Here is a 14,440-nt window from a genome sequence, read left to right as displayed (position 1 = left end):
GTTACGATACGTTTGACTGTGACTTGATACTGTCAGCTACAGGAAGTGGATGTAGAGAGATGAGGAGGGTCATTGTTGTTTGTGAGAAAGAGTCTGTCGGCTGCTCTGAAGGTTCTGGTTACCAGTTTAGCGCCACCTGCTGTTTTCTTTCTCCAGAGTCAGTTTGGGGGCCCTCTTGACCTCGACGTTCTTGAACCCTCGTGGCTCGTGTTTGCTGCTGCTGCTGCACCCATCAGGTCGCTGTGGTCAAGCTTTGCAGCGCCGCCAACCTCCCTGTTTGCCGAAGCAACGACGTGGCCCACGACAGCTGCTCCTCTGCGTTCGGTCGAAGTGCCACCATCGCCTAGGGCCTTTGCGTCCACCGGCAGCGCCGGCGTCCAGGCGCGTCCACCGCCTTTGCACAACTCAGGTCCAGCGGTACAACCGGCTAGTGCCACTCTTCCACGGCCCAGCGCGGCAAAATCAGGGCCGGTCGGTGCCGGTCTTCCGTGAGCCGGTGCCCTCGCTGGAGACACGTGGGACCGGCTCTTCCGCCCTCACGCTGCTCCGTCCTCACTGTTAGTGCTCGCTGTCCTCACCTTTGCCTGGTGCAGTGTTGCTAAGGGTTAGGGTTTGGGGTTAGGGTTCGGGTTCGGGTTAGGGTTAGGCGTCCGCAGCACACGGACATGCCAGAATGGCACAGAACTTTCTCTGCACTGACTTTATACGCTACCATAACTTTATAATCTATTTATTTATTATGTTTTATTTTTGCAAGTTAATAAAAGTGTGCGGTAGGAATGATGTTTAAAGCTGGTTTCTTTTCTTTTTTTACATTTGCCCTGCTTTTTCTTATAAAAGTAATTAATGACACTGAGCTGGAAGTTCTTCCTTCGGGGAGCGTTTTAATGATGCTCCTTTTCCTTTATTCCTCACTTTTCTCTGCTCCTCCATCAGTTCCATTAGATCCGAACTTTCGTAAAAAAAAGCTCTGCGGAATCGTCTGCTCCGACCGAACGCTTGTGCCCCGACGGCCGCCCGCGGTCTGACCTACCCGCGCCGCGCTCTTACCGCGCTTTCACCGTGCTCGCAGGTTTGCGTCTGCCTCTTTGGAACCTCACTGACTCTGCAGCTGAAAGTGAAGAGGAAAATAAAGGCTTTTTCTTTCCCCGTTAGTTCTGTGTTGCTCGTCTTTGCTTCGGCGTCTCTTTGGCTCCTCTCCCGCGGTTCGGAAACTCCTCTTTGTTCAGACACGCCGTGCCTGGCCCCGCTTCTCGTTCCTCGGTCGAGCGCTTGAGAGCTGGTGCGGTGCATTGTGGGAACCGGGTACCCGCCGTGGACCGGCATGATGCTCCCGCTCGTCTTCTCGCGTGTTCCTCTTTACGTCCCGGTGCACGCACGTTACCGCGGTAAGTTTACTGCATATTGTACCTTGCAGTGCGGACGGGCCGCTTACTCACACCCTTGGTCTGGTCGTGCCGCAGACGGACCCGGAGTCCACGGTGGCGCTTGTTCATCGAGGAGGTGTCTGCCCATCGTCGAGGGCGAGAAACTGCGGTAAGCGGCTTGGACACGAGCGGAACGAGGGAAAGTCTCGCAGTTTGTGCCGTAAGTGTGCGCCGAGTCTGGGTTCGGAGGGCATCTCGCCTTTCCGCCGAGGAACGGAGGACAAGGTGTACGGAAAACGGGGGAAACGGGACGGGGTTGAGTCCGGGGGGGCAGGCGGGGGCCCGCTGAGACAACCCCGTCCGACACGTGAGCTGCGGAAAAGAGCCGGGCTCCTGGGGACGAGGCCTGGCGGCGCATCCCGGCGTCAAACCAAGAGGAGGGTAATTTGTAGGCGATGGCTTCGGGGTTAGCGGTTAGCTCTTAGTTAGCTGTCACCGCTTAAAGGTGGCAGTTAGCCGTTAGCGGTCAGTTAGCTGATAGCAGTTGAAGTTAGCCGTACCAGTTGGCCGTTAGCAGCCAGTTAGCTGATGGCGCTATAAGTTGGGGTTAGGGTTAGCAGTTAGCGGGTAATGATGAGGGTGGACACTGTAGGTGGTGAAACGGGGGAAAGGAGCAGTGGAAAGTTCCAGAAACGATTCAGGGATTATTGGACACAGAAGCTGTATGAGTATGACTGCGAAAAGACTGCATGTTGACAGCTGTTTTGAAAATGGATTGAACTCATCATCGTTGTTCAGGTTTTGAGCCATGAGAATTTTTTTTTTTTTTTTTTTTTTAATACATTGTACAAATACTGGCAAATCTGATGCCCTCAAAATTCTTATTTGTCAAATGGCAGATTTCACCGAGCAAATGAACTCCGCTATCTTTGCAATGTGTCTGGCAGTTTTAGTCCCGTCTAAACTTTTAGTACTTCACTACTTTTAGTGGTAGATACTGTGACACTTTGGAATGAACACACGCTACAGGTTAAAGCTGTTGAAATCGATTCTGTGCGACGGGGTCGTTATGACGGCTCTTCCACACGGCATCTGTTGCTAGTGCATGTTTTATTGAATTTTTCCATATGTGAGGGAGAACGTGCCGAGTGGGCCGAGAGGCGGTGCGGAGGGTCGGCGTGGACGGCCGGCGAAAGACGCGTCGCCGCTCTAGGGCTCCCGCACCGTGAGGCTGGACAGCTCCCCCTGCACGACGGAGTGGTGCGGCACCAGCCAGCAGCTGACCGTGGGCCTGGAGGGGGCGCTATAGTCCGTCGCGGAGTTCCTGCCGCACACAGAGCAGTCGGTAGGAACTCTTCACGCACACGCGCGCGCCGAGGCGCATGAGGATCTGAACTCACCTCTGTGCCACCGTTTGGTGCCCTTGGATCTCCAGTGTTACAGAGGGTGACACCTGTTTTTCTTCATATGATACCCGGTGCTGCTCTGTAGCCCAGACACAACACATGTAAAGAGCTCTTGTGAGTAGGAAGTGAAGCAAAGTGTGGGTTACAGCAACAGCATCTCACAGCCTTAGCGAATAATCGCTGCATTATTCCCACAACATCTTCACTGGGACTGTGAAATAGTGTTTTTCTCTTTAACGCACACGCACGGAGTTGTGCTCCTTACCCATGAGCCCTGTGGCTGAGCTCCCTAGGGGGCGCTCTTTGACAGCTGGCCACAGGAAGTGCTCTTGACCCTCCTTGTGGAGCAGGATGTCGATGCGGGTCCCACCGACCGTCACCTCCAAGACGTGGTCCTGTTTGAGCAGTGATAACCTGACCAGCAGGGGACAGTGTCCCTCACGTGAAATGAGGTCATTTACACTTTGCACAGAAACAGGTATAAATAATGGTCGTTGCTGTGACTAGGACAAAAACACTCGGCAGGAGTCGTCACCGACGCGTCACTCCCGGCGAGAAAGCCGCCCGAAGAAGAATCTTCCAGAACCGTACCTGTTTGACTGATGTCTGGCAGAAGACTGATGCCAAGAAAGAAGCTTCTTCTGCTGGCCCTTGGAGAGCTGAATGTGGCTCGTGTCCACCGTGACATTTCCTCCATCTTTGGTGCGAATGCTGAGCTGCTGGAAGTCCTTGTGGCGGGCGACGCCAACCTGGCCCAGCACCAGTAGCCCTGAAGACAACGAGAAAGAAGGGCAGAGCAGCAGCTGACGCATCCCAGGCGTGGGTCGGCACGTGGCGGAGATGGGCGAGCGCTGTCGAGGAACCCACCGGCAGCGGAGTCCTCCAGCAGCTTGTAGGTAAGCCGGTAGGGAACCGGCACGTCGAAGCACAGCGGGATATTCTGCCCCGCCGCCGGAAGCACGATCCTGAGGGTCCTCCCGCTTTCAGGAGCTGTGGGGCGAGAGGAGGGAGGGACGCTCGCTCGGGACAGCTCGCGGGTCCCGTCCGAGGCTTTCCGTGCCCGCGGCCCCCGCGCAGAGACCTACTCACCAGGTGTGCGAGTTGCCCAAATGCCGTAGTCCGCATCCGTGTCGTGCGGTACGTGAGTTGCCAGATTGTCATAGTCCACAACGCCCGTCACTGAAAGGAGCAACAATATGAAGAGCCGTTACGAAAGATATTCCGCGGTAAAGCGAGGGCTACGGGGGCAAATGCTTTTCCGCGCCGCTCGACGTGCGCTGTGCTTTTGGGTCTGCGAATGTTCCACTGCCACGGCGGAAATGATGGAACGTATACAAACGGAGCACCTGGGATGCAGAGAGAGGAGCGGCACGGTCTCTCTCTTTCACTACGCTCCCGGTCTCTGCTTGGTGAACCCAAGTAAATTTGCGGGACGCACGCGTCCCGTCCCGTGTCTGTGTCTACGCTCCCCGTGTGGATCTGTCCTCACCGTCAGCAAGTTTCACCAATGGGGAGTCCATGTAGTCGATGTGCATGGCTAAATGAGGAAGAGCGTTAGACATCATTAGAAACAGACATTTCTTTCATGAAGAGGGTAATTTGTTGCTGAAAATATGCTCGTTAGATGAATTGTCCTAAAACACACTCTTAAATACCATTCATTGAAAGTGCATCCCCAACTTCCAAGTGACACAGTATGAATTTTTTTGAGAAGCATGAAGTATTTTTCATAAATAAAGACAGCAAACCAAGTGAAAATTGTGCGTCGAACCTCCCGCCGATGCAGTGCTAGATAATGGCGAAGGGCAAGAACTGTCTTCGGTTTTTCGTCAGCCCTCAGCTGCAGCTCTGGCCAGCGCCCTTAATTGCGCTTTCCTATTTGCAACGGGTCGTAAGAACCCAGCCGGGGGACGCGGAACACAGAGGTGCGTCCGCGAGACACCGAGAGACGGAAGGAGACGGACGGTGCTGCTCTCATCTGTCGGAAACGTGTCGCCGTCCCGTTGCCGACGTTTGCTTCGCTTCGTTGAGCGGACGCTTTCCTCTAAAGCGATGTGCATCGTGGAGTAAACGAGCTGCACCGCGCCAACAGACAGAGAGGTACGTGTACAAACGTGATCCTGTATCTCTGAAAATGTTCAAGTTGTATGTTTATAACACGAGGTGCGAGTGTATATTTCTGCTTACTGCAAAGCGGTTTTAGTAGCTGCTTTTCATCGTGCTGTACAAACGAAACGCTGTTACTATGAGAAATTAACCAGACAACGATTGTAGTGTAACTCCGCTCTGATGACCTATTATAAATCTATCGTTTGTGACGAATGAATTATAAACCAGCGTTCAGCTGGTGGCTCTGGGATTCGAGCCCTGCTTGGGGTGCCTTGTGATGGACTGGCATCCTGCGCTCGCTGTGCCCTCGCCACATGTGGCTGAGTAAGGCTTCGGCTTGCCGCAACCCCGCTCGGGACAAGGGGTTGTTGACTGTGCGTGTGTGCGTGTGTGCGTGTGTGCGTGCGTGCACCCGCGCGCAGCCTCAAAACAGAGCATTTTATTCACTGAGCCACAGCGGTGTGTCTGAACCCACTCGCCAGGTTCCCTACTTACCAATTTGGGGTGGCGAATGATGTAACCCTTCAAAATGAACAATAACAAGCAGACAATTAAAACCTTTACACTTGTCTCTACTCAGATGAAGCGTGTCGTTGTGCAACAGGTCCTTCTGGCAGAACTTACTTGCGTGGGGATCAGGAGGCCTGATACCTTGTGAGAGAAACAGAGTACGCAGTAGTGTGAATGTCATCACCTGTGTTGTCATGCACAGCAGTAAAGTAACAGTGTAGAATCTCAGCAGCAGTGCAACGCAGTCGAAAACATTTTATTTTGCTTAAATGCCCGAACGGTAGAAAGAATTCATAATGAAGCACAACTCTGGTCTGGTTTTGCGCAAACAGTACGCTTGGATGTCTGGGATCAGTTTTCCCTTTGCGGTACAGCAGAATAATGTCCATCCTGCTCATCCTATACTCTATACCTGGAGAAACCCAAAGTTATGAAGTGTGATTCAGCAGCCTTCTTACTTTCTTACACTTTTCAGTCAAGCATGGGCTTCGAGTTTAAGTCTTACCCACTCAGCCTGGTCTGTGACTGTCTTTACCAACTCAACATGGTCTATGAATGTTTTTACCATCTAAACATGGTCTGAGTGTCTTTACCAACTGCACTAAGGTGCACAATTGTTTTCGTTGAGCTTCACTATTGTTCTAATTCTTTTTCTGTTTAATGTGCTTGAGTTAGCTGAGAATAAGGTAAATGCCGTTTTCTTTAGAGCACCTCTGCTCCGGATCACTGAAAGCACCACATGCACTCTTTGTGCTTTGTGCACCTACAAACTTAATGAAGAACAAATGAAAGGAAAACGAAGGCTTTGGCCGTGAACGTTGAACGCGAACAGTAAAGCTGCCCTGTCGCGTCAAACTCGGAGCAGGAAGGAGCGAGAACGAAGAGATGCTCCAGCTGCAGGACGACACTGCCGATTCGTACCGCGGCGCGAGTGTCCGGCTACCGATAGCCGATCCCGACCACGGAGGTGTGGGGGAGGATGGAAACGTACAACAATTAGAAGCTAAACAGGTTAAAGAAGCGGAACGACTCTTACCGTGGACCCCGTAAGGATGGGTTACTACACACGAGACGGAGAGAGCGACAGAGGGAGGGCACAACACGAGACGTGTTCCACACCCGGACCGGTCTAGTCCTCCATTGTGTCAGTGTTCCTGACATTCAACTTCAAGTTCTTGGTCATTCAAGTGACCAAGACTGAGCTCTTTATTCTGTGTTTCAAGTCCTACTTCAGATTAAGGATCAAGAAAGATCTCACGTGTTCTATATGGACACCCACCCATGTATCTGGGATATCCAGGAGGACCAGGAAGACCACGCTCACCTAAAGGGTTTCTGTTGGGCATAGAAACACCTGCAAGATGCCAAATGGAACAGCGTATAAATTTCTGTTCTTTAAGGATGGACCACTGCTAATTTATTCTGCATTCTATGAGTGCATTACACATTCCGGGTGGGATTTTCTCACGTGATTTGTATGAAGGTCCAACCATCCTGTGGGAGATGCCACCCGCATCAGGTAAAGTCTGAGGTCGAAAACCTCGCCTCATATTGGAAGTTTCTGCAAGATGCAGAACAGAACATTAACCTCTCTATAGGCCTGCAGTGATTTGTCCTTACAAATCCCAGGTGGGATGAAGAGCCACAAATGATCTCACAAGTTGTCACTTCCATCAGTTAATGGGTTACTGATGCTGAGGGCAACCGTGGAAAACGCTGCAGACTGGAGAGCGGGGTAGGGGAGAACATCTGGCCCAGTGAATTGTAGTAAAACCGCAGTGCTCTTGCTGACCGGTTGCCTTGCTACATCCCATCCCCCTCACCTTTGGAGCCTGGCTTGCCCTCCTTGGGTTTGTGGAGCACCTGGGACTTGTCCCCCTCCGGCTTAGTGACCACCATGGAGGTCAGCGGAGTCACAAAGCTATACTTGAGAGAGAGGTTCAGGGCGCGCTCTCTGATGGCCTCTTTGTCACTGCCGCTGAGCAGCACTCTGCAGGGAGCACACGCGCTTACACATACGCATACCGGAGAGGTACGGGACACACGGGTTTGCACCGACACACTGCAGCATCCAGTAAAAACGGTAACATGCACACGCACACACAGACTTACTCTTTTTCCAGCAGCTGCTGCACTGTCAGGTAAGCCCACAGTCTTTGAATGTACACGTCAGAGATGTAGGCGTCCGTGGCATCGTCATTCTTCGAAGACGCATCTTCATACTTGACCTCGTTACCTTCCTGCAAGAGAGAAATCCATGCAGTAATTTCATGTTGTGTTTGCTTTTGTACTTTCACAGCAAATGTTTTGTAACTCAGTAGCAGTGCGTGCGTGCGTGCGTGCGTGCGTGCGTGCGCGCACTCGAGCCCAGCGGCTATCCTGTACCAACATAAGGCCGGTGAGTTCTCACCGAGTAACCCTTGACCACAGCTCTAAGTGTTTCCAGCTCATTGTCGGTGACGTGACCAGCGACCACGATCTCGGAGCCGTTGTAGTACTGGCTGAAGGTCGTTTGGGTGACGTCGGACACGCCGGCGTAATTCATTTCGACGTCCGACAAGAGGGGTGTGGCCACTTCCTCATAGAAGCCCTGTGAGGACAGAGAGGGGCTGCAATTCGAGCTCTCCGCGTGCTGACCGGCCCGCGGTGCCACGCGGGCGGGGGGAGCGCACCTGCAACTGCAGCGCAGCATCTGAATCGGGGTAAATCCTGCGTCCGACCCCGTCGTTCTGCAGAGCCATCTTCTCGAGGAACTCGTAGTTAACGTCGAACCCGAAGCCCAGGCAGTACAACGTGTACTTCCTGCCTATGGCTTCCTTCACATTGGCCCGGATGGTGTCCAGATTGGTGACTCCTGCGGACGAGACACGGTGGGCGTCAGTGCGCACACGCACACGTTGCAGCATCACACCGGCAAAGTGGACGGAAGAAGCGTTTCACGTCCGTTTTCTCTGGGCAACATCACTTGCAGTGTCTCTTCCCTGTAGTTCGCAGTGTTTCAGTGGGGCCATTAGCACAGTTCTGCATGTATCCTGCGTGTGTGTTTCACTGCCTCTGAGCGCGTATCAGCGTGTGTGTGTGTGTGTGTGTGTGTGTGTGTGTGTGTGTGTGTGTGTGTGTCGAAGAGGGGCGGTACCGTGTACGGCTCTGCTCGCAAGTGTGCGGTACTGCATGCGTGTGTCCCTCACTGCATGTGTGGCACACACGTTCTAATGATGACGTATCATGGTGGAGACTAAGGGGTTGCTCCTCCCCCTCGGTCCTCGCAGCCGCGGGAGCGAGGACCGAGGGGGTGGAGCAACCCCTTAGTCTCCACCATGATACGTCATCATTACAACGTGTACAAACACATACAGTGGTGCGCAGGCAAACACAATGATATACAAACACATGCAGTGATGTACAAACGCTCCCTCTTACGTACCACGTTGTGACAGACGGCTGTGAGGTTGACGCCAGCAGTACCTGATGTTGGGTCTCCGTCCGTCAGCAGGATGAGGATAGAGGCGGTTTTGTTGGTTTTTTGACCATCGGTGAAGACTTTCAGCATCCTCACCCCTTCCAGCACTGCGGCGTTTATATCGGTGGCTGAAGGCAGGGAGAAGAGACATTCTTTTAAACACACTTTGTATGCGACGGTTGCCAGCCAGAGCTTAAAAAAGGGAGGAGCCCCAGCCAATCGTAAACTTTGGATGAAAAGGTGAGGTGCTGTTGTCCCTTTTATCCCCGTTGATGTGTGTTTACATCGGAGAAGTGACACACTCATTCGCTTTCTGCAGGCCCCTGGTTGCTTCCTATCTACTTTAAATCCCATCTACATGTCACTGCTGTTAAAGAAACCCACTCTGGACCCAAAGCCAGTCCAAAACTAGACGCCAGTCTCTCTTCTTCCCTTCCTCTTCAGAACTCTGCAAGGCATAGTGTACGACCAGTTGTTTGAATCCCTTGCCCACATTGATCTCCTTGACAGTTATCAGCCTGGATTCAAGATCAATAGTCCACAGCGGACACCCTCCTGGCAACGACACCAGCAAGGTGATCAGGAATCGTCGATATTCTCATAAAGTTGTATGCCGCTACTCGTGTGATGAACGTTGGTTCTCGTGCCGGAAAGTAACAAACTACCCGTACTTTAGAGTCACGCGTCTTCATCTAAGTGTCTCTTCCTGCTCATGTAATGAACACATAGTATTTTCTACGAGATGTTTGTCGCTTTGGAGAAAAGTGTCTGATTAATGCATACATGTACATGTAAATGTAATTGGTGTTCCTCAGGACTCAGGTCTGGATCTCAATCTCTCCAGCAACACACTACCAGCTTACCTTGGCTCTGCGATTGTCTCTCACGGAGCTAAACTGGTTTTCTCCCAACTATCACTTACAGTTCAATTGTTCCAAGGGTGAGATGCACCAAATCTCTCCTGTGTAACATTTGCAGCATCTGCCCATGGTCCCACAACAGACTCTACGCAGCTTCCCGTACAGGCTGAGGTGATATCACTCTTTGTCTAATGCAGCCCCCCCCGTCTGGTTCTCCCACCTCCATCTCCAGCTGATCCTCTCTTTGCCTCCCTCCTTTGCTTTCCTGTAGCTGACCTTTTCAAGTCCAATATTCTGATTACCGCCTCTAAGACGGTCAAAGGATCTGCACCCCATTAGCTACAGGACCTGCGTTGGGCTCCTCCACCTCCGGCTGCTTGGTGGTTCCACAGACGGGGGTCCAAAATAAAAAGTTTGCGGTTTCGGTTGGAGCTACAGGACTCAGTCTTGGCTGTGAAAGACCTTTAGGTTTCTTGGCTTGTTTCAGTGTGGAGCTGCAGGGTGTGTGGCCTGGCGGAGGGTGTGGAAGAGCTCGTCTCTGTGTTTACACTATACTAAAGCCATAAGTGTGCTCCCATTTAGTAGCAAATTTTTGATGTAAGAAGGACAACTTCATTTACCCACGAGCTAATGAAATGTGGAACTCCGTGTGTTCCACACAAGGTGTGTGCATGTGAGTCCACGGGGCCTCCACTGCCAGCTGCGTGTACAGTGATCCGGCGAGTGACCGTGCACCAGGAACTCGGTGTTACCTCCGAGGTCTTGGATCTTCCTCACGAATGACCGAGCAGCTTCCAGGTTATCGGGCGTGGCCCGGACCAGTTGTGGTTTCCACGAACGGACCGTGCTGTCGAAGGTGATGAGGGCAAAATGGTCGTCCTCGGGGACGTCGTCTAGAATCTTTAACAGTGCCTCACGGGTCTGGTACAGAACATTAGAACTGAGTTCAGTAATGTATCCTGAGTCTAACAGGGTATTACAGCTCACCTGGACAGTGTCCCAGTGGACAGGAGTCCAACACAGCAGTACTGCTGACAGCAGCGATTTGTTTGTCTAACAGAGGTGTGACAGCAGAGATGACGTACCTGCTCGATTTTCCGCCCGTGCATCGAGCCGCTTTGGTCGATGATGAACACCACATTTTTGGAGGTGCGGTTGACGTCAGTAGGGGCGAAGTAATGCACAAAGTAACCCTGTGAAATCTGCAAAACAGTTGCACATTGAGAGGGCTGAGAGACATTGGAGATGAGGAAGGGATGATGCTTGATGGGACTCTCCGTGATTTGCCACAATGCACTTTGTTACCCCGCTCGAACAGCCAAATGGCTTCAGAAGTCCTCCAAGTTGGGCCTCACAGTTTAAGAAAAAACCTTTAGCATAAGATGTGATTTGGTTCAGTTATGCTGGAATTCTGATGGGCTCAGTTGCTCATTTTCTGCCTGAACCTGACTCCTCAGTAAACTCAGTATTAAGTGTAGATCTACAGGTCCTCCCTATCCTTCTTACACAGATGCTCAGCGGCATGGCATACCTGCAGGTCACCCTTTGTCTTAGGCCTGTTAACATCATAGACGATGAGCAGATCTCCGCTGAGCCCATCCGCCCCACAGCCTGGACACTGCCGCTGCTGCTGGCGCGTGGGGGCAAAGAGCACACGGGCCTGGGAAGTGGGGAAAGAGGACGTGTGATCGGCTGACGTGGAGGACGCTCACCTGAACTCCAGCTCTCAGGTGCAGAAGTGAAAACGGTGACGTACTGCACGGGTGTGTTTTTCACCCTTCTGTGGGCTCCTGTGGACTTACCTCTTTCTCCGACAGCGTGGTGTTGACAACCTTGGACAGCTCTGTGGACACGAGCTCTCCCCGCGTGTCCAGGAAACGGATGCCCTGCCTCTCGCGTATGTGCACGTCAATCTACCACAAGGATGAGGTGGACAGCAACAACACAGCTCTTGTGACTCAGCAGTAGTTACTCGCAGTGTCAGTCCACACACCGAGTGTCTCCAGCAGAACACACACCTTGCGATACAGTCCAGGAGACACAGAGCCAAAGACCTCCAAAGTACTGCTGTCTAGATGGATGACAGCTGTTAAAATACTTGTGTGAAGAGGCTCATTTGCAGTGATTGCACAAACGCACCCTGATGAAGGATCCAAACTACAATACACTTAAACCCTTGAGTAGATCTGTACCTGCACGCCACAGGTAGGGTACAGCTATTGCGCTCCAGTGCAGCGGGGGGCTACACACACTGGTTCTCTCACACACACCAGCACATACATTCCCGGGACAAACAAAACACTTGCCTTGAAGTCCTTCACAACCTGCGTGGGCTTGGCTTTGATGAGGAGCTCGTACTGGCCGAGACGTCGCTTCAGAAGCTGCTCGTACGTGAGTTCAAAGGTCACTTTTTTGTGTGCTGCTACCGTCACCGAGGTCGTGAACTCCTCTAGCGTGCGACCTACTGAGCTGGAATGGACACACAGGAGATGACCTGTTCCCATCTGACCATCAAGCACCGTGACACGTGCACAAGGACAAGGGAAAGAGCTGCTTCCACCCAACAGAGACGCCATCAGCGTAAGGCTTTGGAAAGAGGCTGAGCGATCTGAAGGTAAGCACTTGTAGGTCCATGAAGCCAGCTGCTCCTGCGCTGCTCCTACGCTGCTCACATGGACATGCCACCGCATTTCGCAGGAGAACCACTGATATGTGTGCAAGTGATGCACGGTTGCTGGGAAACATGTATGTAGTATATCGTGTAGCGCTGCTTAGAACCGTTAGCCTACAATCTCAAGGTCCAGGTTCGAGTTCTGAGTCCTGCTTGAACAGAGTGCAGGCAGTACTTGCTCTAAATTTCTCCAGCAATGATACCCTGCCGTATGAATGGGTTAATGATTGTGAAATTTTCCACTGGTGAAATTTGCCCAGGACAAAATCGACCGCTTAATAAATGGCAACAATACCTGTGTCGATCACGGCTATGGCGGATGCACCCGCCCCTTTCCAGCGCAAGGTCTCGGGGGGGGGGGCAGAGCATGCTGGAGCTCTTCTATATATGTAAATTACCTCGAGTCGACGGGACGTTATGGCACTTGAGAACAATACGTGTAATGCTTCATCTCATGGCTTCTCACGTCATGGCTCACCTGACCAGCCCGGCGCTTTGGCCACGGGAAACGGCTTTGTCGTACTGCTGCTGGGCCTCTGCTTTCTTCTTCACCACTCCATTGTAGGTTTGTCCATCCATGGTCCTGAACAGGAGAAAGGGATAAGAGCAGGTGGGTGAGTTACGAAAGGTGGATGGATGTGTCTGCGCACGAAGAAGGACGTTGAGGAAGGATGTATGTGGAGGTGGAAGAAGCTCTTTGAAGTGGGACCTACATGCTAAAGTTGCTGATGAAGGCGTGCTTGGGCATCTCCACATGGAAGTTCACTTCACGGGACTCATTAGCCAGGTTGGCTACACGGCTGGTGATGACAGTCATGGCGTAGCGGCTCCTGACCTCAGACTTGATGTGGAAGCTGTAAATGTCAATGCCATGGTCCTGTGGAGAGCGCAGAACCTTGAGTAAAGGACCTTGCACTGCAGATGCACCATTTCCTTCTCATGACTGCTCTTGTGTGTCTTCGCACAAAACTCTGATGTATCTTATTAGTGCCGAAAGCCAGCATCACATGTCTGCGATGCTTTTTCCAAAATGAGAGGCTCGTGAAGGAGCCTTAACATGTCCTGCGGACACAGAGGAGTCAGTGACCCCTGAACTCATGGTGCTCCTCATAAATGTGTCTAACCCTGAGCACAACTCCAGCCCTCCTGTGCCTTCAGTAAACAGAGAGAGGACTTTGATTGCTCATGGTGCAACTGCTTTCTCAGCTCTGCGCAGAATTGTTAACAATGGAGAAAAAGACCTTTTCAGACCCTTTTTAGCAGAAATTCCCTGGAGAACATGATTCAAGCTGCACTGGTGACACAGCGGAAACGAGAACCACCTGTAGCTATTACTCAAGGTGTTTAGTTTTGTTGTACAGACTCTTCAGGATCACTCAACATCAGCTTAAAATATCGATCTCCACACCGTCTGCTGAATAAGTCTTTTTTTCTCAGAAACCTCATTTTCACCATGGTTCCTGTGTGCACTTTGCCTTTAGGTATTTGATACAGCCAAACACAGCCTCACGTTTCCTTCCTGAGCGTTAGAGTTCGAGTTAATCAGTGGCGCTCTACTTCGTCCAGCATTTACTGCTTGTCCTTCTCTAGTGATGTTCTCCCACAAGTGTGAACTCAGTGTCCTCCTCTCCTCTACTGCAGGTCTGCCTCTTGCACACACATCGTCCGTCCCAAACTGAGATCTACCTTCAGAGTACACTGCAGCTGGACGTCTTACCTTCTGCTCCTCCTTCTGGACGGGCACAGAGGAAACAGCAGCCAGCAGGAGGCTGAGAGCAAGCAGCAGCATCGTGCCTGACTGGAGATGGGCGACGGGCAGGAATGAGGGCCTTTTAAAGAGTGGACAGGAGCCCAGAGTGGGTGGTGGGACACTGAAGGTACACAGGAGTACAGAGGAGCCTGTAAATCATTGCAGGCAAACATGTCAAAGTCCTTTTAATTCACAGCCCTCAGTCTGCAGCTGTACTGAGGGCCTACAGTAGTCAGCAGAAAGCCTTGACAAACACGCGCACACACACACACACACACACGGTCAGTGGTGAGGTCATTGATTACAT

General features: G+C 52.0%; 1 protein-coding gene across 3 annotated transcripts; it reads right to left on the bottom strand.

Moving 5' to 3' along the window:
* Positions 1–2,460: 2,460 nt before the first annotated feature.
* LOC108933843 (inter-alpha-trypsin inhibitor heavy chain H3-like) lies at positions 2,461–14,223 on the bottom strand. 3 transcript variants are annotated; one of them, XM_018751206.1, is made up of 24 exons: positions 14,101–14,223; positions 13,097–13,260; positions 12,862–12,966; positions 12,019–12,181; positions 11,515–11,625; positions 11,244–11,372; positions 10,798–10,914; positions 10,465–10,633; positions 8,858–8,980; positions 8,065–8,246; positions 7,803–7,982; positions 7,505–7,632; positions 7,216–7,382; positions 6,861–6,953; positions 6,672–6,746; positions 5,507–5,533; positions 5,378–5,404; positions 4,263–4,310; positions 3,863–3,952; positions 3,641–3,763; positions 3,365–3,542; positions 3,039–3,187; positions 2,768–2,852; positions 2,461–2,691 (listed from the first exon to the last, which is right to left on the bottom strand). In XM_018751206.1, exons 1-24 carry the CDS (start codon positions 14,170–14,172, stop codon positions 2,577–2,579), a joined length of 2,820 nt encoding a protein of 939 aa, XP_018606722.1. In that variant the 5' UTR covers positions 14,173–14,223; the 3' UTR covers positions 2,461–2,576. The 3 variants fall into 3 exon arrangements, with proteins under 3 accessions (XP_018606722.1, XP_018606723.1, XP_018606724.1); XM_018751207.1 differs by having other exon boundaries at positions 6,717–6,746; positions 14,101–14,222; XM_018751208.1 differs by lacking the exons at positions 6,672–6,746; positions 6,861–6,953 and having other exon boundaries at positions 14,101–14,221.
* Between the last annotated feature and the right edge of the window lie 217 nt (positions 14,224–14,440).

Source organism: Scleropages formosus, chromosome 5 (assembly GCF_900964775.1).
Source record: "Scleropages formosus chromosome 5, fSclFor1.1, whole genome shotgun sequence".
In the NCBI taxonomy this organism is placed as follows: domain Eukaryota; kingdom Metazoa; phylum Chordata; class Actinopteri; order Osteoglossiformes; family Osteoglossidae; genus Scleropages; species Scleropages formosus.
This window is presented reverse-complemented; position numbering and strand designations above follow the sequence as displayed.